The sequence below is a fragment of the Hippopotamus amphibius genome, chromosome 8 (assembly GCF_030028045.1).
Source record: "Hippopotamus amphibius kiboko isolate mHipAmp2 chromosome 8, mHipAmp2.hap2, whole genome shotgun sequence".
In the NCBI taxonomy this organism is placed as follows: domain Eukaryota; kingdom Metazoa; phylum Chordata; class Mammalia; order Artiodactyla; family Hippopotamidae; genus Hippopotamus; species Hippopotamus amphibius.
The window spans coordinates 1,788,013-1,814,302 of NC_080193.1; the positions used below are offsets into that span (position 1 = coordinate 1,788,013).

Here is a 26,290-nt window from a genome sequence, read left to right on the forward strand (position 1 = left end):
GCAGCGCCCAAAAGCCGCAGGAGCCCGAAAACCGCGTCTAGAGTGGCTGGGGTGGGGCAGGGCCTGGAGTGTGGGCGGTGCCTGGAGCGGCCAATGTCTATCTGGGGGTGGGGTTTCAGGGAGCGGGCCGGGCCGCGCACTTCCGGGAACCAGCGCCAGCGCCAGCGCAGGCGGAGGCCCTCCGCGAAGGCCGGGGGGTGTGGCCTAGGCAGCCAATCGGGGGGCGCTGAGTGCCCGCCCAGCCAATGAGGGGCGGGCTTCCGCGGCGCCCCGCCCCCACAGCCCTGCCCTGGAGGACGCCAGCCTGGGGCCCGCGCCTGCCTTCTCCCCCGCGGACCCTCGCGCGCATTCCCGCTGGACATGCCCTTCGTGGAGCTGGACACGAACTTGCCCGCCGGCCGCGTGCCCGCGGGACTGGAGAAGCGGCTCTGCGCGGCCACGGCCGCCGTCCTGGGCAAGCCCGAGGACGTGAGCGTGGGCGGGGGAGCACGCGGAGGGAGGGGGCTGGCGGACGGGGTCCGCGCCCCGGCCGCCGCGCCGTGACCCCGACTCTTCCGCGCCCGCCCGCCGCCCGCCGAGTCTGGCCTCCCGCTCTCCCTGACCCCGCCGCCCCGCCCCTCACGTGTGCTCCGTGTCGCCTTGCCCAGCCATGACCCCGACGTGACCTCCAGGGACCCCGGCGCGCACCCCCAACCCTGATCCCGCGGGGCCCGCGCGTCTCCACCCCGCGCTCCCCCCACTCCGCGCTGCCCGCCCCTCAGCACGATCCCGGCCTACAGCGACTTCAGGCCAAACTTTCGTGTCCCCGCAGCGCGTGAACGTGACGGTGCGGCCCGGCCTGCTCATGGCGGTGAACGGCTCGGCGGAGCCCGGCGCGCAGCTGGTCATCTCCTCCATCGGTGTGGTGGGCACGGCCGAGGAGAACCGCGGCCATAGCGCCCGCCTCTTCGAGTTTCTCACCAAGGAGCTGGACCTCGCCCAGGACCGGTGCGTAGGGGCAGGGAGAGGACCCTCTTGGGACTGCTGCCAGATGGGGCAGGGGATCCCACCTCAGGCCCTTCCTAAGGTTGGGGAAAAAAATTGATTCCATACCCTGAGCTAGAAGGATCTCGTTCCGCAGGGCCCCTTGAGCCCCTCCCTACACCGTCCCCCCCCACCTTGGTGGGCCCACCTTGAGAGTGCTCGTGAAACTGGATGAATTCCTGGCTCTGCAGTGGTCCCTGTGACACGTGGGCAAGGTGTGGCCTTCCGGACCTCAGTGTTTCCATCTGTGAAGTGGGAAGGCTGGCCTTTAACCACTCCCTGGGGGCACTGCATGGGATGGCACTGTACTGCACCCGCCTTGACACTGGGCAGGGTAGGGTGTTGTTACACACATATCATCCGCCTTCAGGCTTCCCCACATCTTAGAAAAATAGGAGTAGTTTTCTAGAACTTCTCGGAGCTGGTCAGGAGGAATTCTGAGCATGCCCTGAGGCTGTGGCCTTTGGGCCTGTGGCCCAGTCAGGTCCCAGGTAAGGTTCCTGGGAGAGCCGCAGTAGTGGAAAGAGCATTGGCCTGAGTGTCTGCAGTCCGGGGCTCTGGGTCCCATGCAGCTGAGGGATCCAGGCAAACCGGGACGTGCGCCATCTCTGGTTCGCACCCTTCTCTTTGGTGACTAGAGAGCCACGGACTACATGAGTCCCAGCAAGCCCCTACAGCTCCCAAACGTGGGATTCTCTGGCAAGGTTAAAGTTTCTTCCTGGGTGAAAAATATTCCCGAGCCAAGTCCATGCCTACGAGGAACTAAGTGCATGAGAAGCTTGAAAGAACCTTCCAGAATGGAGCCTTCGTTGGCTCAGAAAGGCTGGTGACGAATGGTCATTGCTGTGGGGTGCTCAGACCTGGTCCTCAAGCTGGGGAGCACTAATAATTCTATCAACGATAAGTAGCACGTAATTTACCCTGTGCCGGATACTCTCTGGGTAACTCACGTGCATGATCCCATTTGATCCTTAGAAGTTCTGTCCTGCTGTCCACACCCCGCATGTGGACACGCCATCCCTATGAGGTAGCTACCTCCATCATGCGTATTTACAGATGGGAAAACTGAGGTTGTCACATATACCTCCTTGGTCCCAGGCTATCCCAAGTATCCTGTTTCTTCACAAGGAGCTTCCTGTCACTTCTGTGAGAGGCACGCACTCCCTCCACAGACATTACAGGCGTGGAGTCACTCTGTGCCTGGCATTCTTGAGCCAGGCTTTGTGAAAACAGGGGGCTGGGGAGCCTGCAGTTTGGAAGAGAGAGGGCTCCCCTGTGAACCCACAGACAGAGCATACAGTGACCAGAGGCTGCCGTGTTGAGAGTCTGTCCTGGGTGGGCGAAGATGATGTGCAGTCACCATCCTGCCCTTGACATGCCCGCTGCCCTGTTGGAGGTTGCGGGGAGAGCATTGGTGGGGGGGGAGGTGAGGCAGGCTTGCACAATGCCTGGTGGGCGGAGGCAGGCTGGCCTGGGAGCCCATGGCGGGCGTCTTGGACTGGGAAGCATTAGCCAAGGAGCTGATGACATCTTTTTCTCTGTCTCCTGAAGGATAATTATCCGCTTTCTCCCCTTGGAGCCCTGGCAGATTGGCAAGAAGGGGACAGTCATGACCTTTTTATGATTGGTGTGGAGGGCGTCCAGGGCATCTGTGAGCTGCCAGCCCCTTCCAGAGAGGCCCCCTGGCAGAGTGAGGACCTGGTGGATACCAGCTTCTGGCAACTCCACATACAGACATGACTGTGACTTCACGGTCCTCTTCCCCACCCTCATGACAAATAAATGAAGGGAGCTTTATTTCTCAAACATGACTTCTACTTCTCTTTACCCTCCCCCGGCAGCCTGGGCCACCCTGGGCAGCAGGGTTGGTTTATGAGGTAGGGACCTTAGGGAACCTGGGGGGTGGGATGTTCCTGTCTTCAGGCCCTCTGTTTCATGTCTTGTATTTCTGCTGCTCAAATCTGAGGGTGAGGGCTCAGCCTGGAGGCTCTGCTCCCCATGCCCGTGTTCAGGCTGGTAAGGAGGGCGGCAGCTGGTCCAGCCTGGGCCTTCCTGCTGACCAGATGTTCCTGTCCTCAGCCTGGGCTTCAGGGACCTTCCCTAGGTATTGCCAGACTCCACCTTCTCCCATGAGTCTTGCTGAGAAATCTCTGTAGCTGTGCGCCTTGTACAATCCACGTCTCAGAATGGCAAACCTGGAAATGCAACGTCTGCTTCTCGAAATGGAGTGAATTGGGATACTGCTCCTCCCATGTAAAGAACATATGATGCCTTCACATTTCAGAGGATATACAGGTGGGGTGGGGGGATCTCTGGGCACTATTTTTCCCTGCACAGTTAAAGCTTTGGTCATCCTTGAGCACCAGTGAAATACTAAATTGAGAGCTGCAGTCTACCTGGTTAATAAGTTAGTTTGCCAAGGCACGCGCCTATGTCTGCTGTGTTTGCCTGACCGCCACTGAGGACTTGGTAAAAGCTAGAGCTTGGAGTACCCTGCCCTGGCTCCCTATCCCAGCTGTTTCTGCACTCATTCCTTCTGCCAGCATGGGTGTCCTGCTTCCCAGAGGGGCTTAGGGAATGCTTGCGGGTTGAGTGTAAATGCATGGTTGAAGGGCCCAAGGAGGGATTCAATCCTAACCCTTGCCAGGACCGTAAGGTAAGAGCCTCCAATCTGGTCTCCCCACCTTCAGGCTCTCACCCCCACTGTTGTGAGTGATGTCACCTGTTTGCTGTGAGGACTGCCCCCCTCGCCCCACGCGGGCATCCCCCACCCCGCTGGGGCCCTGAGTTTTGCCCCTGGAGGATACCGTGCTGCGTGAGGCTCCTGCACGGCCCGCACTGTTTCTCAACTCAAAACCCTTGCCGCACAGCTCCCTGCTGCTTGGACCGCCCTTCTCTTTTTTTTTCAACGTTCACTCCAGAGCATCTTTCAAGACGTAACTTAGGGGTGGGAGCTGCATCCAAGGTTGCATGTTATCCATGAGACTTTGAAACCCTCTGTTTATGTTCTGCTCACCCCCCGGGTTATAGTCCTCTGAAAAGGTTGGTGACTCCATTATTTCTGTACCTCCCGGCATGTCACTAAAGCCTTACCGCACTGACCTGTCTACGAGTCCTTCGCCATGATTTTCCTGTCTAGCAATACAGGCGAAGAGAAAGCCATGACATTGGTTCTTTAAGTCATTCTCGCTGGACTCCGGCCGCTACGAATGTCCACGCTTGCCTGAAACGCGCGGCTCCCAAGAACGTCCCCCCTCAGCCCCAGGCCGCGGTCAGCACCCGTCCGGCTGGACGCCCTCCCGGCCCTGCCCCGCTCCCCTCCCCGCTTTTCCTCGCTCCGCCGGCTGCTCGCGTCCGCGCCCTCCAGGCCTCGGGTCCGCTCCGGGACGCGGCGAGGCGCGGCTACTGTGGACGGAGAGGCCCCCCCGGCCCCGGCCCCGGCCCCCGCGGGCGGCCCCGGCTCTGCGCGGCCTGCAGAGCGCCGGGCGCAGGCGGCGGCAGCAGCAGCGCGGCCGTCACTCCCCTGCTGCCGCGGGCCGGGCCGCGAGCTCGGCGCTCCCGGGGGCGGCGGGGCGGGGCGGCGCGTGCGCGCTCGCCGATTGGCTGGCGGAGACGGCCCCGGGGCCAATGGGAGCGCGCCTTGTTGTCGGGCGCGCAGCCGGCCGGCGCGGGGGTCGGACGGACGGCGGGTTGCCGTGGAGACGCCGGGTGAGTGCGCGGGTGGCCCCGGGTGCGCGGCGGCCCCGGGCGGGGGCAGGGGCCCGAGGGCGGCGGACGCTTGGGGCTCCTCGTGGGGCAGCCGAGGCCGCGACCCGGGGCGGCCCCTCCCCGCGTCCCTCCGCCTTCCCTTCCCGGCGGCGCCGCGCGGGGAGCGGGCCTCGCGGGTGGAGGCCGAGGCCGGGTCCGCGGCGCCTGGCGGCCGCGCTGCGAGCGCCGTCGGGGCGGGGGGGCCCGGCGAGCTCCCGCCGCCCGTGGGGGGGGGGTTCCGGCGGTGGGGCTGTGCTGCTCTTGTGCTGTGCACGCGGCCTCAGCACGCAAGACAGTGGCGGCGTTTCAAGAAAACTTTATTTAGGGACACTGAAATTTGGATTTTGCGTACGTTTTATGTGATTTTCGCGGGTCACGAAGTTTCGCAGCCATTTGTGTGTCCCGCGGTGCGCGGGCTCTTCGTTGCGGTGGCTTCTCGTTGCGGAGCCTGGGCTCTAGGCGCGCATGCTTCAGCAGTTACGGCGCGTGGGCTCAGCAGTTGTGGCAGGCTGGCCCTAGTTGTGGCGCACGGGGTTTAGTTGCGCCGTGGCATGTGGGATCTTCCCAGACGAGGGATCAAACACGTGTCCCGTACATTGGCAGGGGGATGTGTAACCACTGCGCCACCAGGGAAGTCTTGCAACCATTTGAAAATGTAAAAATCAATCTTTGGCCTGGGCCGTGCGGAGACAGCGGGCTGGCTAGTCCTGGTCTAGTCCAAAGCCTCATGCGGTAGGGGAAACTGAGACCCAGAGAGGGGAATCTTATGCGACAGCAGTCACACAGCTGGGTAGTGCCCCAGCTGAGCTTAAGACCTAGGCTTCCAGACTCCCAAGCCAGAGCTTGCTAGGAAACATCACCGCTTATTGCTGGATCAGGGTACAAGGTGCTCAGAGTGTGCTGTTGTCATGTGTTCTGAGGGCCATGAAAACTAGAGAGAGTTTGGAAACTTGGGAGGTCTGACTCCTGAATGTGCTTTTCTGAGAAAATGCAACTGTTCTGCTGGGAGACTGAGAAAGGAATACTAGATACTTTCCTTCTCATCTTTATACGATAGCTGTTTTGTTTAAACTGCTTTTTGTGGTTTCTGGGGTTTGTGGTGAATAATATGGACTTGGTCCTCATTCTCACACTGCTTACAGATGATAAATATATAATCTCAAATGGTTATTTCTTTGTAATGTTTTTATTTTGAACTACTTTGTGTGTGTTTTTTTATTGAAGTATAGTTGATTTACGATGTTGTGTTGGTTTCGAGTGTACAGCAAAGTGATTTCCTTATATGTACATCAGTATTTTTTTTCAGATTCTTTTCCCTTATAGGTTGTGCTATACAGTAGGTCCTTGTTAATCATCTGTTTTATACATGGCAGCGTGTATGTTAATCCCAAACTCCTAATTTACCCCGCCTCCCCTTTAGTAACCATAAGTTTGTTTTCTGCCTCTATGGGTTTATTTCTGTGTGGTATATAAGTTCATTTGTATCTTTTTTTTCTTTATGCGTCCACATAAAAGCGATACCATATGGTATTTGTCTTTGTCTGACTTCACTTAGTATAATAACTTCCAGGTCCATCCATGTTGCTGCAAATGGCGTGATTTCAATCTTTTATGGCTGAGTAATACTCCATTGTATATATGTACCACATCTTCTTTATCCATTCATCTGTTGATGGACACTTAGGTTGCTTCCACATCCTGGCTATTGTAAATAGTGCTGCAGGGAACATTGGAGCGCATGTGTCTTTTCAAATTATGGTTTTCTCTGGGTATATGCCCAGGAGTGGGATTGCAGGCTCATATGGTAGTTCAATTTTTAGTTTTTTAAGGAATCTCCATGCTGTTTTCCACAGTGGCTACATCAGTTTACATTCCCACCGACAGTGTAGGAGGGTTCCCTTTTCTCCGCATCCTCTCTAGCATTTGTTGTTTGTAGACTTTTTTGATGCTGGCCATTCTGACTGATGTGAGGTCATGCGTGCCTCATTGTAGTTTTAATTTGCATTTCTCTTATAATTAACGGTGTTGAGCATCTTTTCGGGTGTCTTTTGGCCATCTGTATGGCTTCTTTGGAGCAGTGTCTGTTTATCTGCCAAGTTTTTGATTGGGTTGTTTGCTTTTTTGATATTGAGCTGTATGAGCTGTGTTTGTATATTTTAAGATTAAATCCTTGTCAGTTGCACCATTTGCAAGTGTTTTCTCCCATTCTGTAGGTTGTCTTTTTTTTTTTTTTGTAGGTTGTCTTTTAAACTACTATTAGATTTAGAGAAAAGTTGCAGCAATGATACAGTGTTCCCATGTGTCTCTCACCTAGCTTTCCTAATGTTAACATTTTATATAATCCTAACACAATTATCAAGAACAGGAAACCGATATTGACACAACATTATTAACTCAGCCGCAGAGGTGGTTGGAACTTCACCAGCTTTTTCAGTTGTCTGTTTTTATCCCAGGATCCTATCGCGGATCCCCTACTGCGTTCAATCATTTCTCCGGAGTCTCCACCTGTGTCCTCAACAGTTATTTAGTCTTTTCTTAACTTCTTGACCTTGCTACTTTTAAAGAGTACTGATCAATTATTTTGTCTGATATCCCTCAGTTTGGGCTTGTCTGATGTTTTCTCGTGATCGAAGTGAAGTTGTGCATTTTAGGCTATAATAACACAAACACAGTGTCCTTGGTGCATCATATCAAGGAGTTCAAGATGGCGATATGTCTCATTACTGGTGATGTTTACTTTGATTGCTTGGTTTAGTTGGTGTCTGCCAGGTTTTGACACTGTAAAGTTACTGTCTGTCCCTTCTAGTTAGTAAGTATCTTTGGGGGAATCCTTTGAGAGGATGCACATTCTGGTTCTGGCGAATCTGTACGCACTGACCTTAGCATCAGTCTGTGGCTCTTGGTGGTGTTTGCCTAAGGGTAATTATCTGTTTCTGTCCTTCTTCATTTATTCATTAAAGTTCAGGTGAAGGAAGAGCTATCCCTTCTGCCCTTTATTTTTTATTTGATGATTTGTTTGTATCGGTATGGGCCAATGGATATTCACTTTATTCTGCGAGTTAAAATCTGATCTTACCATTGTTTTATTGCTTACTGTCTGGCTCTGGCTGTTTTGGGGTCTCGTTCGGGTTAGCTGCTGCGTCAGCAAACCCTCATCTAGGTGACTCATGAGAGCCTGCTGTACAGCACGGGGAACGCTGCTCAGTGCTCTGTGCTGACCTAAATGGGAAGGAGATCCTAAAAAGAGGGGGTGTATGTGTCTGTGTAGCTGACTTACTTTGCTGTACAGCAGAGGCTAACACAACATTGTAAAGCAACTGCACTCCAATAAAATTTTTTTTAAAAAAGCACATTAAAAAAAACCCAAAACCAAAAACCCTCATCATCGTTTTGAGAACTGACTTTCTGGTGCCACAAGATGTTGCAAGCCGATCTTGTATTTTCTCTGCCCCAGCCCTGGCATCGCAGCTCCTTTCTGTCTTTAGCCTTGAGGTGTCCAGTCCACATACTGTCTTCCACAGCTGAGTTCTTCCCTTCCTCATCCCCTTCAGTGTGGTTGTGTTCCTCGTGTTACAGCAGGTTCGTTGATAGCATTTATATTCCATTTTGGGTCCCCCCAGATCCAATTTTCATTGTTTATTTTTGGAATGTGACACGTGACGGTGGCTCTCAGAGACAGAGCTGTGCACAAGGTGTACACAGAGAGGGGTCCTTCCCTCCCATCCCCTCCACCCTGTTCTCGTTCTCCCCTGCACCCCTTCCCACTCACGTCCTGTAGCTAACTGCTCTCTCTCACACCTGGATTATCCTTTCTTGTTTCTTTTGCACAGAGAACAGATGCTTGTGTGTTTTCTTATATCCTCTTCTTTCTTATATGAAGAGTGGCATGCTATAAATATTTGTGTTTGTTTATTTCACTTAACGGTGTGTCTTGAAAATCACCCCATATCGGTTGACAGCCTATTTGTTTTTTTTTAAATTTTATTTATTTATTTATTATTTTTTTGGGGGTACACCAAGTTCAATCATCTGTTTTTATACACATATCCCGTATTCCCTCCCTCCCTTGACTCCCCCCCACCCTCCCTCGAGTCCCCCCCACCCTCCCCGTCCCAGTCCTCTAAGGCATCTTCCATCCTCGAGTTGAACTCCCTTTGTTATACAACAACTTCCCACTGGCTATTTATTTTACAGTTAGTAGTATATATATGTCTGTGCTACTCTCTCGCTTCGTCTCAGCTTCCCCTTCACCCCCCGCCCCCCCCAAACCTCGAGTTCTCCAGCCCATTCTCTGCATCTGCGTCCTTGTTCTTGTCTTGTCACTGAGTTCATCAGTACCATTTTTAGATTCCGTATATGAGTTAGCATACAATATTTGTCTTTCTCTTTCTGACCTATTCATTTTTTTAACAACTGTTCTATTGCTATATAATTTATACGCCATACAGTTCACCTATTTAAAGTTTATAATCCAGTGGTCTTTAGGGTCTTCACAGAGTTGTGCAGCCGTCACTACAGTCATTGTAGAACATTTTATCCCCAAAAGGAACCCTGTGTCTGTCAACACTCACTTCCCAGCACCTCCGCCCCATAGCCCTAGGCAACCACTAGTGTACCTTCTGTCTGTAAAGGTTTGCCTGTTCTGGGCGTTTCATAGCGATGGGGTCATACAGTGTGTGGTCTGTGTCGGCTTCTCTCACTGAGCACCATGCTTTCCTGGCTCCCCTGTGTTGTCAGCTCTTCATTCCTTTTTACAGCTGAGTAATATTCCATGGCACAGATAGACCACGTTTTATTTATCCATTCATCAGCTGGTGGACATGTGGGTTGTCTCTACTTTGTGGTTGTGAGTAGTGCTGCTCCGAACACCTTCTCCCTAGCTTTTTGCGGCTGCGCGTTGCTGTCTTGTGTGGTTGTACCATAGTTATTTGCCCATCCACGCTACCGTCTGTGGCCGTCAGGCCGTTTCCAGTATCTTGCAGTTAGAAACAGTGCTGCGGTGAGTAATCCTGTGCGCCTGTATTTTTATGTTGTTGGAGGTGCATCTTCAGGGTGGAGTCCTGGAATTGCTGGGGTGAAAGGTAGGTGCGCAGGTCATTTTGTTAGCTGTTGTCAAGTTCCTCTCCAGAGGGGCTGTACCAATTTGCGTTCCCACCAGCGATGTCTGAGAGGAGTGCCTGTTTGCCCACCTCACCACCAGCGTGTGCTCTCCTGCCTCAGTTCTGGCCAGTGTGATGGGGAGCAGTGGGCTTTCGCTGCTGTTTTAATTTGCATCTTTCTAATTATGAGTGAGTTCCAACATTTTGTCATATGTTTGAGAGGCAGTTGTGTGTCTTTTTTGTGTATGAGAATTGTCTGCTCATATCTTTTCCCCACTTTTCTATCAGGCTTTTGTTTTTCTGTCCTTTGGGATTTTTTTTTTAAGCTTTGGTAAAGTATACGTAATGTGAAATGTACCACTTTAACTGTATTTAAGTGTGCAGTTCCATGGCATTAAATACCTCCACGTTGTTGTGCAGTCCTCACCACCACCCACCTCCAGAACTTGTTTTTCATCTTCCCAAACTGAAACTCTGTACCCACTGAACAATACCTCCCTATCCTTCCCTCCCACCAGCCCTTGGCAGCCACCATTCTACTTCTCATCTTCATGAATTTCCTGTTTTAGGTACCCCATATAAATGCAATCATAGTTTTGTTACTGTCTTATTTCACTTAACATAATGTTTTCAAGTTTGTTCCATGTAGCACGTGTCAGAGGGTCCTTCCTTTTTTTTTTTTTCTTTTTTTTGTGCACGGGCTTAGTGGCTCCACAGCATGTGGGATCTTCCTGGAGCAGGGATCGAACCTGTATCCTCTGTGTTGGCAGGCAGATTCTTAGCCACTGCGCCATCTAGGAAGCCCGGGGGTCCTTCCTTTTTAAGGCTGAATCTTATTCACAAGGGTTCCAATTTCTCCACATCCTCGTCAGCACTTGCTACGCTGTGTGTGTGTGTGTGTGTGTGTGTGTGTGTGTGTTTACTGCGATCTAGCAGATAACTCGACATCCTGCTCTTTTTAATACTGTCCAGCGGAAGAAAATAATTTCAATTTTAAACACACAAAACAAAAGGAAGCAACATCTCACCACAGCCCTTTCAACAAAGAACGGGAGCCGTTTGCTAGAGCTGCCAGGCGTCGGTGTTTGGCTGGGGAGGAGGCTGGGGGCGGCTCGGGGGCTGAGAGCGTGAGGTGCGGGTCCCGTGCTGGTCTGCAGGCTACTGACGCTGCCTGGGTGGGGAGCAGGGCTGCAGGGAGGGCCCTTCCTCTTTAGTCCAGGATCTGGAAGCTGAATTGGTGGCTGTGAAGCCCGCTCTGTCCACAAGCCAAAGCACGTGTGGAAATCCACTCCCGGCGAAGAGTGAGTCCTTGGGGAAGCTGGTTTGGGCTCAAAATGTCTACTGCAAGACACCACCCAGCGTTGACAGGGACTGCATTCTCTCCCTTCTCTCTTCACAGGCACTGCCCCTTGGGAAGTGTGTGTGTTTTAACTGGTAGCCTAGGTACAGGGTTGTAGTGCTACGGTTTCCACTCTTCTCTCATCTTTTTTTTTTTTCCAGATTGTGTGGTGCTCACAGTGTCCGTCGTGGCAGAGTTTCCGGTGAAGCAGCAGTCTCCAGAGTTCATCAGCAGCATTCTTTCTTCTAAATGTGAAACCTGGCAGATGAAATAGCCGTCCGTCTCATGGGGCTTGCGTCTTCCTTGTCTGTGGAGAAGACTGTGCTTTCTTCCTTCCCTGTAGGGACCCTCGGAGAGCTCAGAGCCCCTGTGGACGTCGCGGCCGCGAGCTCTTGGCAGGAGCGGTGGGCGTCGCACCTTATACAAGTGGAGCACGTGTCCCGTCTCTGCGAGGCGCGTCTCCTCCGCCTGCCGACCCTCCAGGGCCTCGCCGGCCTCCCAGATGGGCCTTTGCCTGGCCCCCCCTCTGCCCTGCCGGGCCTGATGGTGGTGCTGCCCCTCTGTCCCACCCGCAGGCCGGGACCCCTGCCGGTACCCGGAACCCCTGCTGCTCCCTCCAGCCTCCTGGGCGCTCCGTTCTGTGAGTTTGCCTCCTGACGCGTGTCCCCCCCACCCCCCGCCACAGCCTCAGCCAGGTCCTGGCACCTCTTCGTTCAGTAGCAGCACACAGTTCACAGACCGTCGCTCGCCTGTGTGAGGTGTACAGTTCAGTGAGTGTACGTGTATCCACAGAGTTGTGTAACGGTCTCCACAGTCAACTTTAGGACATTTTCATCACCCTGGAAAGAAGCCCTATACCCAGTCGTAGTCCAAGTACCAGTACTTTAATCTGCTTTATGACAGATTTTATCCATTGTGTGGACATACCACATTTTCTGTATCCATGTGTCAGTTGATGGACATGTGGGTTGTTTCCACCTTTAATCTGTCATGAGTCATGCTGCTGTGAACATGTGTGAACACGTTTTGGTGTGGACATGTTTTCATTTCTTTTGGGAGTGGAATTTCTGTGTTTGACATTCGGAGCAACTGCCGGGCGGGTTTCATCATTTTTCGTTCCCATCTGCAGTGTATGAGCTTCTGATTTCTCCACATCCTCACCAATCCTGCCATTTTTTGCAGATTTCACACTGGTCTAACTACCTCTAATTTTTTTCCTTTGTATTTCCCATATTTTTCCCTTTTGCATTTCCCTCCCTCCCTCCAGGCTCCCTGCCTCTGCCCCCCCCCCCCGCCTCCCCCCCAGTGCTGTCCCTCCCCGGGGCTTAACACAGGGCCTCCTCCTCCAGCTTCCCCCATCGCTGCGAGTGACGTACTCTCCACTTGTTGCCTGTGTTTCTCTTTACTTCATTCAGCTTTCGAAAAAATGATTGTTTATCGATCTGTTACCTCTGCTGAGCAATGAGCCCTGGGGGCGGGTGTCGGTCTCGTTCCTCTGTGTCCCGTTGCCTGGTCTGGCAAAGGCTGATGCTCTGTCCCAGGGACCGGGGCTCCCCGGCTGACAGACCGCACAGCCGGCCTGAGGCCCACGCGTCTGTGTGCCCAGAGCCGGGAGGCCGGTGGGCTTGGACGTGGGTTCCCAGTGGCCTGGCTCTTCCCGGGCCCCCCCTCAGCCGGTCCTGCTTCCTCCGTAGGAGCTGCGTGGGCTGGCGTTGCCCCACTGGTGCTGGGCGGTGCTGGGTGGCCGTGCCGGAGCCTCTGACGATGGTATGTGCTGAGGCTCTCCTGCTCTGCGGAGCTCTGGGGCGAGGGGTGTGTTCTCGGGTGGGCCTTGAAGGCTGTCCAGATGGGGTCGCTTCCCTCCCGGGAGGGCTCTTGGTACCTTCGAGGATGCGGGTGACCGCTGTCCTGTTGGGTGGTTTGCAGGGCTGCGTCCCCATGGCTAGAGAGGCACACCGTTAGCCTGTGTCGTGGAATCTGTTTTTCCACTGTGTTGGGCCATTGCTGGGGAGTCCCCAGCCTGTTCCTTTTGTCGTGGACACGCTCCCTGAACAGGTTGGTTGTGGTCCCCTCAGAATGTCCTGGTCCTCCTTTTCCCTGAGTGGTCATCTGTCGCTAGGCCGCACATCGAGGGAGGCTGCGGCTGTCTGAGGCCGAGTGTGTCACAAAGGGTTGTGCGCGTTGTGGGTTATTGAAGACAAGCCACGTCGCATCTAAAAGCAGCTCGTCTCTTCCCTCACACCTCTGCTCCTAGATTCGAATCGCAGCCTTAAATGCCAGCGCTACGGTTGAGGACGATCATGACGGGAGCTTTAAAAGCCACAAGACCCAGACGAAGGAGGCGCAGGTGTGTGGCCCGTGGGCTCCTCTGCAGCCGGGCCGTGGTTCTCATGTCTGTGGGTGGCACCGTGTTTCAGATGCAACCCAATGTCTGCTGAGTGGGATTTTAGAGGAAAGCCCTGTTTGGGAAGATGGCCAGCTCTCCACCTCCTGTCTGGCCTGAGGATGGGTCCTGTTCACTCTGAGTGTGTGGGGCCGTTCTGCCGCCAGGGCCGGCTCTCCACGCAGCCCCTTCTCTGTGCAGGCCTGGGAGCTGGCACACCGGGGGGGTGGCAGCATGTCGCTGGTCAGTGGTGCCCCCAGGTTCCCTGGCGGTGCCCCCGTCTTCCAGGGGGGAGGTCCCGGAGGGAGCTGCCTAGCCCGGGTCCCTCTGTGGGGAGCGCCGATTCCCGGTCTCCCCCCTCTGCCACGAAGCCACGTCCATTCCAGCCGGCCCGCCTTCCTCCCGGCCGCCTCTCCCCCCACGTCCTGCCTGACTGTGACAAGGGTTTGCTCCTGTTTTTGTTTTCCCTGGAATAAGCACACACCTCGCTGTTCCTGGGAGAAGCCGGACCCCTCTCGGAGGCTGCTGTCAGCCGTCCCAGCCCTCGGGAGGTCAGGGGGGCTCGGCAGCAAGCAGGCTAGGGCAGAGCAGCACGTGGAAAGCGGTGGAAGCCTTCCCTGCTCTCTGGGAGTCTCTGGCTCATCCCGGCCGGTGACCGCCCTCCTGGAAGGTGACCGCCCTCCTGGAAGGTGTCCGCGGACCTCACTCGCCCGCGGTGTTGCACTGCTCTGTGCCCTCAGCCTGCCTCCTGCTGCGGCTTAGACGCCACGGAGCCCGCGTGGCTTGTCTCCTCGGGAGGCTGCTGACGGCCTCCTCTCCCAGCGATGAGCTCCTGGGAGGCTGGAGGGTTAGGGCTGTGTGCACCACAGAGGGTGCAGCTGACCGGGAACATGGCCTTGACCGCAGCCCCCTCACCTGTTGTTGGCTGAAAAAGACAGACCTCTGCACGACGTGAAAGTGTCTCCTGTCTTGGTTCGCAGGAAGCGGAGGCTTTTGCCTTGTACCACAAGGCCCTGGACCTGCAGAAGCACGACCGGTTTGAGGAGTCTGCCAAGGCCTACCACGAGCTCCTGGAGGCGCGCCTGCTGCGAGAGGTGAGGCCCAGGGCCTGGTGGGCCCTCCCCCTCCCCCCTCCCCCGCCCCCAGCTTCCCAGCTGCAGAGCGTCCACCTCACCAGGTTGCTTCGAGGGTGGGGTGCGTGCAGGGAAGCGTGCAGAACGGTTCTAGGCGCAGAGCAAGAGCTCCTCTTCCTACCTGGTCTTCACGGCCACTCTGCCATGTGGGGGTGCATTGTCCCCAGTTCACAGTGTGGATGCGGAGGTTTGGCGAGGTGTCGATGGCTCAAAGCCACGCAGCTCGTGAAGCATCAGAGCCGGGAGTGACGCGGGGGGAGCCGCCTGCCGGCTTACCGATGGCGTAGGTGTCACCATCCAGGCTCGGGCCCTCAGGCGTGGCGGCAGTGCTGGGAGGGTTCCCTCTGGCTTTTGGTGCCCAGACGGCCTGCAAAATGCCTCTTGGTGGTCTGGCCTTTTTCTTCTATGTGCTCGAAACTGCGGGGGGCCGGCAGCGGGGAGGGAGTTCATGAAGGACATCTGGGGCCATGCGTTGGTTTTCCAGTGGAGAATGGTAGCGGACTGGCCCAAGGGCCTGTGGCCGAGGCCAGCCCTGAAGCCAGGAGTCCTGCGGACGACCTGCTGAAGCTTTATGGGCCTGGCTGTCCCTCTGCTCCCCGGTGTGCTTTGTTCACAGGCAGTTTCGTCTGGTGACGAGAAGGAGGGGCTGAAACACCCTGGGCTGATGCTGAAGTACTCCACGTATAAGAACCTGGCCCAGCTGGCCGCCCAGCGGGGGGACCTGGAGACCGCCATGGAGCTCTACCTGGAGGTGCTCCCCTCGGCCGGGCCCTGGGGAGCTCTCGGGGTGGGGGGTGGGGGGCGGTCGTGTTCCTGTTGGCCGGAGGGTGTGTGGTGCTGTGTCAGCTGTGGTGCCCGAGGCCCCGGGCAGTGGGTGACGACCGCGTGTTCCGAGAGGGCGGCGCGTGGGCTCTTCCTCCACCACGCGGGGCACGCGTGGCCGTGGGTGAGCGCAGCGTTTCTCGGGGCCTCCGGCTCCACAGCGTCCGTGGGAGTGATGTCGCGGGCGCCGCACACAGCCTGACCGCGGCGCCTGGCGCCTGCTCACGGGAGTACCGCCGTTGTTTCTGTCCAGCCGGCTCACCTGCAGGCACGCCTCTGAGGCGCCAGCACCATGCCCGTGCTCACGCCCACGCCCTCTGGCAGGGAGGCTGTCTCTACCCCACTGTAGGGATGAGGAGACGGAGGCCGGCGGTCACGCTGCTGGGCCGTGCCGGAGCAGGGCTGCACTCCCACGTCTGCCTCCCACCCACCGTCCTTCTAGCATCCCAGAAGCCTCTTGTGTCTTCTTTCAGTCCTGCTCCTTTCACGACGTCTGCCTATCAGATGTGTGAGGAGTGCAGGGCCTCAGAGTGACAGAACGCATTGAGGGCACGTTCTGAGTTAGATAAATGGGTGCACCTGACTTCCCCATTGCTCCCTGGGCGGCTGGGCCGGCCGGCGCTCTCCCGGCACCACGGATGCCTGCGCGGCGGAGGGGCCCCCTGAGCGCGCCTCCACTGTGCTGCTTCCAGGCGGTCATGCTGGACTCCACGGACGTCAACCTCTGGTATAAAATCGGACACGTGGCCCTGAGGCTCACCCGCGTACCCCTGGCTCGCCACGCTTTTGAGGAAGGGCTGCGGTGCAATCCTGACCACTGGCCCTGCTTGGACAACCTCATCACTGTCCTGTACACCCTCAGCGACTACACCAGTGAGTGGGCGCTGCTGCTTCCTCCCAGGTGCCCTTGCGTCGGGACGGAGGAGGGGGGGGCTTGGACGAGCTCTGCGCCAGCGCTGACGTGGAAGGCTCCCTGCCCGGCCTTGGGGGACGTGGAGATGCCTTTGCTTCCCCGCTTTACTCTGTGTCTTTCTTCCTTGGTTGAGGCTCACCGTGCATGGTGTCGTAGGAAGCTTGTCCTCTGGGCGCTCTTCCCTTTGATCTGCGGCTGTCCCGTCCTGTGCCTGACCCTGGAGCCGGGCGCTCACTTCCTCCTCTTAGCGGCTCACCGCTCCGTAGAGCGGCAGGGCGGCAGGAAGGATCTGTGCCAGGCGGAGCCCCGTCTGCCTTCCAGTCGTTTCGCTCACTGGCCCCACCTGGGCCTCTGCTCTGCGGGGGACACGTCGGCCCATCACGGGCTGTCCCCGGGTGGGTGCTGACGGGGTTCTGGGCCTCCGGGGCCAGCTCCTCCGGACGGCTCTGTGGGAGGGCCCTGGGCAGGGCCGGGCACCGGGGGATGTGGCCTTGGGCACAGGCTGGCCCGGCGCGGCCCCCTCTTTCTTTTCAGGGCAGACCTGCCCCCAGTGCTTGTCCTCACGTTGAGGGTCACAGCTGGGAGGCTGACTCTCGGAGGCGTTTCGCTCCCTCTGTAGGGGCACGTCGAGCAGGAAGGGGCAGCGCAGGCCGGAAAGCTGGGCCCTGCCCGCCGCCCGCACGCCCGCGGGGCTCTCTGTAGTCAGGTGAACGCGCAGCACAGGCGTGGGGGCGGGGCCCTGGGGCCCAGGGGCAGGCTGCTGCGGCCCTTTTCCAGGCGTCCCGCTCGAGGAGAGCCAGCTCAGCCCGTGTCACCTCCTCCAGGTGGGACAGCGGGGCGGTGCCTTTTCCCTGCCCCGCGGCGGGGGGCCTGTGCTGTCCTCTCCTCCGCACACTCTCACCGTCGAATGCTTGCACGCAGGCCCGTTTCTGGCCTTGGGCCCTCGTGTCGTCGCGCCACGTGCCCATTCTCGCCCGCACTACCCGTGGCGCCTGTGGGACGAGAGCCCTCGCTTTGGTCCTGGGGACCGCAGGCCTCTCCCGGCTCTTCCTGGGGCTCGGGCGCCCCCTGGAGGCCCCGGCCTTTCCTCCCGCCTGCCGTCCAGCGCCAGGCGCAGCTCTGTCTGCTGGAGAGGCCGTGCTGGAGAAGCGGACGTCTTGGTGGGAAGATGGGCTTGGGGCCGGAGTGGGCGTGTCAGTGAGCCGCACTGAAGCCCCAGAGGACACAGGTGGCCCGCCTCCCTGCTGCGGGCGCGGTCAGCTCGGCTGCCGCTGCCCAGCCCTGTCCAGAGGCTCAGCACCCCTGGTTCCCTCTGCTCATTCGGGTGAGGTGGGAACCTCTGGGCCCCCTTTCGCCAGCTCTGTGGACGGCTGGCTGGTGCGGCGGCCCTGACCGCTTCCTGCTCGCGGGGCCGGCTCTGCTCAACCGCTCGCTTCGCGTCTCGCCAGCTTCCACGTGGCGTCTCTGCTTCTGCTCCGGCTTTCCTTCCTCCTGCCCCGCTCCGTCCTTCTCTGATCATTCCTAAGGGACGCTCCTTGCGTCCACACTCAGACTTGGCAGCTTGGGCGGGCACAGGGCTGTCCCGTGCCCAGGCAGAGCGGAGCTGGCGGCTGTGTTCCAGTTTGCCCACAGCTGGTCCCAGTAGGGCTTCCTCGAGGTGGGCTTGCTGGGCCGAGGGTCTGTGTGCGACACCCACGGTTCCCCAGAAAGGTTGCCCGGCCCGTCCTCCCCGGCAGCCTGGGCCTTCGCCCCCGACCCTGGGTGTTATCGTTTTCAGAAATCGTTCCGAGCGGGTGGGTCACCGCGATGTCTCGTCGTTGTTTGCGGGGCGTCTCTTGGACCCCAGTGCAGGGGCACTTCCCTGGCGTCACTGGCAAGGCCAGGGCATCAGTGCAGCTCTCGGAGGTCATGCCTGTTTCTCTCCCGGCCAGCGTGTCTGTACTTCATCTGCAAAGCTTTGGAGAAGGACTGCCGCTACAGCAAGGGGCTGGTTCTCAAGGAGAAGATCTTTGAGGAGCAGCCGTGTCTGCGCCAGGACTCTCTCCGGATGTTCCTGAAGTGGTGGGTCTGCGGCGTGCCTCCCCCGACCCCCGAGGCTGGGGCTGCCGAGGCCCCTCGCCTGGCCCACAGCTCTGAGCTGCCTGCGCGCCTCACCTGGGCGGTGCCGCCGCCCGTCTGCCCCCTGCTCCGCCGCCCCGCGGCTCTCCTCTGGGTGCTCGTGGCGGCCTCGGTCCCCCTCGCCCCTTGCCGCCTGCCTTTCCCCTTTCCGGGGCTGTGCCTCCCGTGTAGCCCAGCTGCCTCTGATCCCGGCCGCCCGCCTGCCTCTGGGGTGAGCCCGGGCCGCGTCGCCCAGGAGGCCCTCTGCAGTCTGACGCCCCCGTTTTCTTCCCACTTCTCCCTCCCCTGGAGCAGAGCTGTCCCAGGGCCCCGGCAGGTTCTGGGCCCGGCCCTGCTGTGCCTGGTCCTGTCCCGTGCCCTGGCTTCCACGGCACCCTCACCTGGAATCCCCACCTCGCCCCGTCGTGCCTTCGTGCCTCTGTGTTCTGTGCGCTCTGGTAGCTCCTGAGTGCCGGGGTCTCACCAGTGGGGGTGGTGGTGGTTTGCCTTGCTGTTTATCCCTCGCGAGACTGCGCCTCCGGTTCACACCTGTCCCGAGGGGCAAGCGCACAGGGCAGATGACGCGTCCATGGTGCATGGCTGCGCGGGGGAGCCCCGCGGGGAGGCGGGCAGGGGGGCAGGGGGCAGGGCCTGCCGGGCCCCCGCAGGCAGAGGGGTGTCTGTGGGAGGCATCCGGGGCCTTAGACGCCCGCCCTTTCTGTGGGCTCCCATAGGCTTTGGTGAGCTTGGCTGGTCTGATGACTTTTTTGGGATGGGCAGGATGGGATAGTTAAATCCTTAAAAGGTTTTCGGCAAATAATTGAGAGCACCATGTGATTTTTCTGTGGCTTTTCTGCCATCACCGTGATCCCGTTAATCCAGATGAAGACGGGTTGCTCGGTGATGAATTGTAAGCGGATCGGTGATGAATTGTAAGCGGATCGAAGGGCGTTAGGCATTTCTAGTGTGACTGGGTATTAAGAATGCTAATTACTGCCCTTTCCAGCCCAGACTCAAGTGGTTATTTTATTTGTAGGAAGAATTAATACAGATTAAAGGGTATTAACTGCATGCCTGTGTGTGAGATTTCCACCTTGGCTCTAGTGTGACATGGTGACTCGTCTGTTTCACGCACTTTCAGTGACATGTCCATCCACAACGTGTCGGTGAGCGCGGCCGAGTCACAGGCCATCGTGGATGAGGCCTTGGGGCTGCGGCGGAGGCGGCAGGCGCTGACCGTGCGCAAGAAGGAGCCGGACCTGAAGCTGGCGCAGCCCATCTCCTTCCTCACGTAGGTCGTCTGGGTCTGGGCTGCCGGGTGGCCTCTGGGCCCTGCGCGGGAGGGGGCTGAGGACCGCCTGGGCTGCTGCCCTGGCGGGAGCTGGGCACGCGCGGGCAGGGGGCTGCAGGGTGCAGGCCGGGCCTCGCCCGGGTCGCAGCTCCTCTCCGCGTTGCTGTCCTTGACCCGCCACCTACCGTGCTCCTCTGAGTCCCTCTCATCTGCCCACCCCAAGGGGAGAAGGAAACCAGTGTAGCCGAGCCTGGACGGGGACACCAGGGCTCGGAGAGGCTGACAGTGAGGGGAGCCGATCCTGGTCCTGGCTCTTTGCTCTCGAGTCCGTGCTTCCCAGCCAGGACGGCTCAGCGCCCTGGAAGCGGGGCCTCGGTGTGGCCGGGGCGGGGCAGCCCCCGGAGCTGGGGCCCTCTAGCCCCTTGGTGAGGTCTGTTCTTGGCGTCCGGACGTTGACTCTTGCGCCTCTAAGTTGCGCACGTCTCGCGCGGAGGCACGTCGCGCGGTGGCCCGCAGCGCCCGCCTGGACGGCAGACGTGGGTGCGGCCCCGGTGCCCGCGCCCGGTCATGGCACGCCACTCCCTCCAGGAGGGGGAGCCGCACCCCTCCCTCGCAGGGTCGTCCCGATGGTCAGGTTGAGTGCCCGGGGGCTGCGCAGAGCCAGCCTGCGGCCCGCATGCAGGAGGGGCTGGCGCCCACCCACGTCCTGCTCCTGCCGTCCGTGCCCGCACGTTTGAGTTTCCCAGGACGCTGGAGGCAGTCCCGAGGGCACTCCGTCTCCAGAAGGAGGGGCACACGTGGAAAGGACAGGCTTCTCGGGGAGAAGAGCACGGCACCGAGAGCTCATCGTGGGGTCCACCCTGCGCCGGGGGTCGGGGAAGGCTTAGGGCCAGAGCTGGAGTCCCGCGGAGGGGTGGGCGTGGATCGGGCAGGGGGCTGGGGGGTGTGCACGGGCTGTTGTTCCGGGGCAGGGGGAAGCCTCTGCAAAGGCCCTGGGGTATGTGGGGGGTGGTTTTGTGTGCAGAACTGAAGGCAGGTGGGTGAGGCGAGAGGGCTGGGGCGGGGTGGGGGGCGGGGTGTGATGAGGCCAGGCAGCACCACAGGGACAGGCGGAGGCTTTGGTTTTTAGTCTGAGGGCCTGGGAAGCCGTTCAAGGATGGGTGGGTAGGTACATCACGCCACATCATGTTATACCACAGCACAGCATAACACACAACACAGCAGGTGACAACACGTGAAACAAAACAACTGACAGCCTGCAGTGTAAAGCATGCTGCACCTCACCACGACAGAGCATGCGACACAACGTATGCACGCCAAGACGCACGCCAGTCTCGGTTTGCATCCAGCAGGCAGGCCCCCGCCCAAGAGCTGTGCAGCCCCTTTGGACCACGTCCCTGTTAGTGTTCCTCTGCAGAAAATCAGATCGTGGCAGCGGGGCAATGTCACCGGTGTTTTCAAGATTCGCCCTTGTGGGGAGGGGGTTTTTGAGTGAGCCCGTGGTTTCTCCTAGTGGGTCTGAAGGTGTCTGGGGCTGAGATGCCTCAGGGCTTCTACTGCGGGCAGCGGGGAGGCGCGAGCTCTGCTCCAGCCCTGGCGGCTCCACCTCCACCGTCAGTACAGCCAGCCTGCCCGCCCTCACGGAGCCTGCGGCCTGGGCTCTGGACCCCCACAGTGGGTGCTGACCTGGGCAGGGACCCTCTCCCTGCAGCTGGAAGTGCCTTGGGGAGAGCCTGCTGGCCACCTACCACCACCTCACCACCTGCGAGCCCCCGCGGCCCAGCCTGGGCAAGAGGATCGACCTGTCCGACTACCAGGACCCTGGCCAGCCCCCTGTGTCCTCCACGGTGGTGGCGCCTGTCCGCGTGATCCAGCCAAGCCCTGTCGGCGCCAGCCCCACGGTGACCGTGGCCGAGCCTGTGCTCTCGTACGCCCCCGTGGCCACAGCCAGCTTCCCGCTACACAGCCCCAGCCTGCTGGAGACGGGCATCCCTGCGGGTGAGTGGGCCTCGGACGGGCTTCCGGGGGGGCCCCGTCTGCTGAGCAGGCGTGGGAGTCAGGGTGCCCCGACCTCTGCAGACGGGTGGGTCCTGTCCCCACAGGAGAGCCTCTGGGCCTGCTCGTAGGGCCTGCCTGGTCGGGGGAGGGGGTTGGCCTCATGGACGTGGCTCCTCAGACCCTGTGGTGGCCGGCCGCTCAGTCCTGGGGAGAGGTCAGTTCTGCTTGTGACCTGAGCTGGCGGTCCCTCTGCTGGTTCTGCTCTGCTGCTGGCTGTGCCCTGACGTGCTGAGCTCTTCAGCTGTAAGAAGCAGTGAGCAGAGTCACCGCCGTGTGTGGTGGTGTACGTGGGAATGTTTATTGGGTTTTTTTTATCGTCGGAGTTATAAGAGGTTTCAGAGAAAAGCCCTTAAGCTTTTCCTTGATTTTTGTGTCACTGCTGGAGAATGTCTGGCAGTTTCTGAATGAACGTGCATGTGGTCGCTTCTAACTTCTAACGTGGTCGCGCGCGACACCCCTCTGCTCTCTGGATGATTCACGCGACTCTCGTGCCCACGTGTCCCTGGGTGGCGGTGGGCAGGGTCCGCGTCACTGCTACTCGCTCTGTCCCATCCCAGGCCAGCCAGTGGGAGCGGCGGGGGGGTGGGGGCGTTTGACTCTGGACCCTGGCGTTCTCTAGGTGTGGAAAGTAGCCTTGAGAGCTGGCTTGTATACTCTGTGAGTTCGAGAAAGGGGTGAGAGCGAAGCAGTTTGACACAGACTTTTCTCAAGCTCTTTTTTGTTAGAGGGGACGGGAGATTTCTTGCATGTCAGAGAAGCCAGAGGTTAAACCTGCAGGCAGGATTATTATGAAAGAAGGGACCAGGTGCCTTGTGGTGCATTTCACTAGCTTACCTTTTTTTTTTTTTAAGACTCTTTCTGCTGATCTTTATTTTTTTTTTAATTAAAAAAAAATTTTGGCTTCACTGGGTCTTCGTTGAGGCACGCGGGTGTCTCTGGTTGTGGCGTGCGCGCTCGAGAGTGTGTGGGCTCAGTAGTTGTGGCGCGCGGGCTTAGTTGCCCCGCGTCATGTGGGGTCTCAGTTCCACGACCAGGGATGGAACCCACGCCCCCTGCCGTGGAAGGTGGGTTCTTAACCACTGGACCGCCAGGGGACTCCCCTTAGCCTGCCTCTTGTGACATCTCAACTCGCTCTCTTTGTGAAGGCGATATTTCTGGGGGAGATAAATCCAAGAAAGGGGTGAAGCGGAAGAAGATTTCTGAGGAGAGCGGGGAGACGGCGAAGCGGCGGTCTGCCCGTGTCCGAAACACCAAGTGCAAAAAAGAAGAAAAGGTGGACTTCCAGGAGCTGCTGGTGAAGTTCTTGCCGTCCAGGTACAGCGCGCTTTTCCTGTTTTAGCGAAGGAAGCACACAGACCTCCAGCTCCCCTCCTCTCCAGACACGTCTTCCGTCTCCCCCCCGGACCAGGGCCTCGGCTTTTCTGGCGCCTCTTGCCTCTGGGCGTCCTGAAGGCGGGACCCACGGCCTGCGCGTCTCCCGGCGCTGGAGGCCACCCCTCACGCCCCGGCCCTCCCTTGCTTCTGCGGCTCCTCAGGGGCAGAGGCGGGAGAGCCTGGGGAAGGGCCCCTGTGCTCAGGCCGGGCGCCTGCCGGGCTCCTCCCGGCTCGGCGCAGCCCCTCCAGCCCTGAGGAGGTGGATGGGGGCTTGGGAGGCATGCCTTGCTTTCAGTGGTTCTCAGTGCCCCTCCGGGGAGCCTGCCGGGAGGAGGCGGGCCAGGCTGCCTGGCGGGGGTGAGGGCCGTGCCCCAGCGCTCCTTCCCGGGGTCTTCGCCAGCCCCCCGCCGCCTCCCTCAGACGCCCCAGGGCTCGAAGCCTGAGGCTTCCTGGGGTTGATGGGGCCGGCGCCGGACTTCTTAACGCCCTCAGCTGAGTGCAGAGAGCGGCCGGTTTCCGCGGGTGGGGCATCTCTGCCTTCTGACGTTCAGTGGGCACGTCTTTTGGGCTGGGGCCTCCCCTCCTGCCCTCTGTGTCTTGGTGAGTTTGCGCCCCCTTCTCCCTTCCTGGTCACTGGGGTAGAGTTTGGCGGGTCAGCGGGTCAGCACGCGTGCTGTGTGAGCGTGTTTCCCGGGAGTCCCCCGCTGGCGCCGCGGCTCGCGACGGCTTCTGTGGGGACACATGTGCGCGAGGAGGAGGAGGGGCCGGGACCTTTAGGTGGCGTGACTGTTTTGCCACGAGGCTCCTGATTTTCCTCATTTGCCGTCTGTGTTTGAGTGCCGAGAGGGAGATGCTCCGCGGGGGCGGGACGCGGGCTCTCTGATCGGTTCCTCCCGAGCTGCCCTGCAGGAGCAGGGCGCCCTCCCGATCGCCGCTGAGAGCGGGGTCCGAGGGGCCCAGGAGCGTCTCCCCTCCGCCCGCGGCCCCAGCCTGGGTCCCGCTCCCCAGCCCCCTTTGCGTGGATGGTCTGCCTTCCTTTTCGTCTCTGTTTCAACTGCTGGTTTCCTGTGTGGTTTTCACGTCAGCTTCCTCGAGTGGCCGGGCCGGGGCACACGGCGGCTTTCTGGGCGTGGTCCCGGTGGGGGGAGGTGCCGCTGCGCACCGCGACAGGGGAGGCACCCACCTGTCCATCCTTGGGGGGGGCGGGCTCCGCTGAAGCAGGATGGTGGCGGGGGGAGGGGGGCTCTGAGACGTGGCGCCTACGGGGAGAGGGGTCCCCAGACCCAGGGCACTGCAGGAGCTGTTGGGCGGCTGCCCGCCCCCTCCACTTTCTCCTCCCCCCCCACACCGCCTCTGGGCCTTGGCACCTGGAGCCCCGTGGGCTCTGTCTCGAGCTCTCCACGGGGGTCGGTCCCTATTTGGGTTCTTGGTCTCTCCTGCTAGAAGGTCAGCTTCCCACAGGCAGGGGCCACCCCAACCCCCACCGCATTCCAGCCGTGGCCTGGTGCCCGGGGACCACTGCTGTTGGGATTGGGGAGGGGGGCGTGTGGACGTGCAGGCCAGATGGGGCCCTGTGAAGGCCTGGGAGAGGGGCGCCCCGCTCGCCCGGGGCAGCCTCCGGCCCAGCTCAGCTCTCCTCTCTCCACGTGCGCCGTGGCCTTTACGCGTTCCGTGTGTTCCGTGCAGGTTAAGAAAGCTGGACCCTGAGGAGGAAGACGACCCCTTTAACAACTATGACGTCCCGTCAGAAGCCAAACTGGAGAGCTTCCCGAGCGCGGGGCCACACAGGCTGTCCTTTGACTCGGCCGCGTTCACGGAATCTGGTAGGAACTGGGAGCCCCTCCCTCCCCTCCTCCTGGGACCCGCTCAGGCCGCGTGCTAGGGGGCTGGGTCTGGGTGGTTTCTCGGGGGTGGTCCAGGGGCTGCCTGGCTGTGTCCCACCTGGGCTCCGTGGTCAGCCTGGTGGCGGGCCGTGCCTCGGGGCATCCTGGCTCACAGGTGGCTGTGCTCCCCGGCGGGTGCAGGCTTTGCGGGTTGCGTCGCGGCTGTGGGGTGCCGCCAGGTGCCGGGCGCTGTGCTGCTATGCGAGGCCACACCTGGGGGACAGCCCTCCCGCGCCCGCCTGGGCCCTGGAGGTTCAGACAGGCGCCCCCCCTGCCGTGTGGCCCGCCCTCAGTGCCTCCATGGCGGACACGGGCTCTCCCCACCAGCGCCCGCACGTGTCTCCCAAAGAAAAGAGGGCCCCTGGCACGAAGGGTCCTCTGTTCAAGTTGGGTCGCTCCCTCCTCTGGGCAGAGAAGCAGGATGTGCACGCCTTCCTGCTGGGGAGCCTGAGCAACGGGGGCGTCCTGGAGCTGATGGTGCGCTACCTGAAGAGCATGGGCCACAGGTTCCTGCTGCGCTGGCCGCCGGGCCTGGCGGAGGTCGTGCTCAGCATCTACCACAGCTGGCGGAGGCACAGCGCCAGCCTGCCCAACCCGCTGCTGCGGGACTGCAGCGACCGGCACATCCAGGTGGGCCGGCCCTGCGGGGTGGCGGGTGGGGGCATCTGGGCTGAGGGGGCGGCTGCAGGTGGAGGCGCGGGGTGAGATGGGGGGGGGGTCATGGCTGACGAGAGGGAGGAGTGCAGCGCGGAGGCCGGGAGGGGGAGGCTCGCTGTGCGCGAGGTGCCAGGGACCGTCGTCACCAGTTTCCTTAACGGGCAAGGAGATACACGCGCAGAGGCTGTGGAGGCTGCTGCGGGGGAGGTTGGGGGCCGAGCCTGCGCGCCGGCTCTGCAGCCCAGCCCTGCCCTCGGTGCTCCCAGGGCCAAGAGAGCTGGGGTGCTGTGGCCCCTTCTCCCACGGGGAAAGGGAGGCTGCTTCGGAGGAGGCAGCGCTGGGGGCTCTCTGGGCCCCTGGGTGGTGTTTCTTGCTGGGGGCACAGAAGTGGACGAGCTCCCCGGTCACAGGTCCTCAGGGCCGTGTGGGTCAGGCCCCTGGCCGTGCAGCCTCTGCTGGGACACCCCGGGG

The 26,290-nt window shown here is 59.7% G+C and overlaps 2 protein-coding genes across 7 annotated transcripts in view; both read left to right on the top strand.

Annotated features, from left to right (window-relative positions):
* The first annotated feature begins 157 nt into the window (after positions 1–157).
* On the top strand, positions 158–2,834 carry LOC130858811 (D-dopachrome decarboxylase). Its single transcript, XM_057745850.1, has 3 exons — positions 158–468; positions 812–987; positions 2,575–2,834. The coding sequence occupies exons 1-3, from the start codon at positions 361–363 to the stop codon at positions 2,645–2,647; spliced, it is 357 nt and encodes a 118-aa protein (XP_057601833.1). The 5' UTR covers positions 158–360; the 3' UTR covers positions 2,648–2,834.
* A 1,810-nt stretch (positions 2,835–4,644) lies between these two features.
* Positions 4,645–26,290, top strand: part of CABIN1 (calcineurin binding protein 1) — a 98,299-nt gene continuing 76,653 nt past the window's right edge. For 5 of the 6 annotated variants that reach the window (XM_057744777.1, XM_057744781.1, XM_057744782.1 and 2 more), the window contains exons 1-13: positions 10,036–10,058; positions 11,370–11,848; positions 12,903–12,975; positions 13,463–13,555; positions 14,572–14,685; positions 15,341–15,475; positions 16,239–16,419; positions 18,391–18,520; positions 19,698–19,847; positions 21,559–21,845; positions 23,051–23,219; positions 24,966–25,102; positions 25,575–25,792. In XM_057744777.1, the coding sequence (XP_057600760.1) occupies positions 12,973–12,975; positions 13,463–13,555; positions 14,572–14,685; positions 15,341–15,475; positions 16,239–16,419; positions 18,391–18,520; positions 19,698–19,847; positions 21,559–21,845; positions 23,051–23,219; positions 24,966–25,102; positions 25,575–25,792 (1,617 nt within the window). In that variant the 5' untranslated portion in view covers positions 10,036–10,058; positions 11,370–11,848; positions 12,903–12,972. Of the gene's footprint in view, positions 4,732–10,035; positions 10,059–11,369; positions 11,849–12,902; positions 12,976–13,462; positions 13,556–14,571; positions 14,686–15,340; positions 15,476–16,238; positions 16,420–18,390; positions 18,521–19,697; positions 19,848–21,558; positions 21,846–23,050; positions 23,220–24,965; positions 25,103–25,574; positions 25,793–26,290 lie in introns of those variants that run through there. The other variant, XM_057744778.1, reaches the window with a different exon arrangement.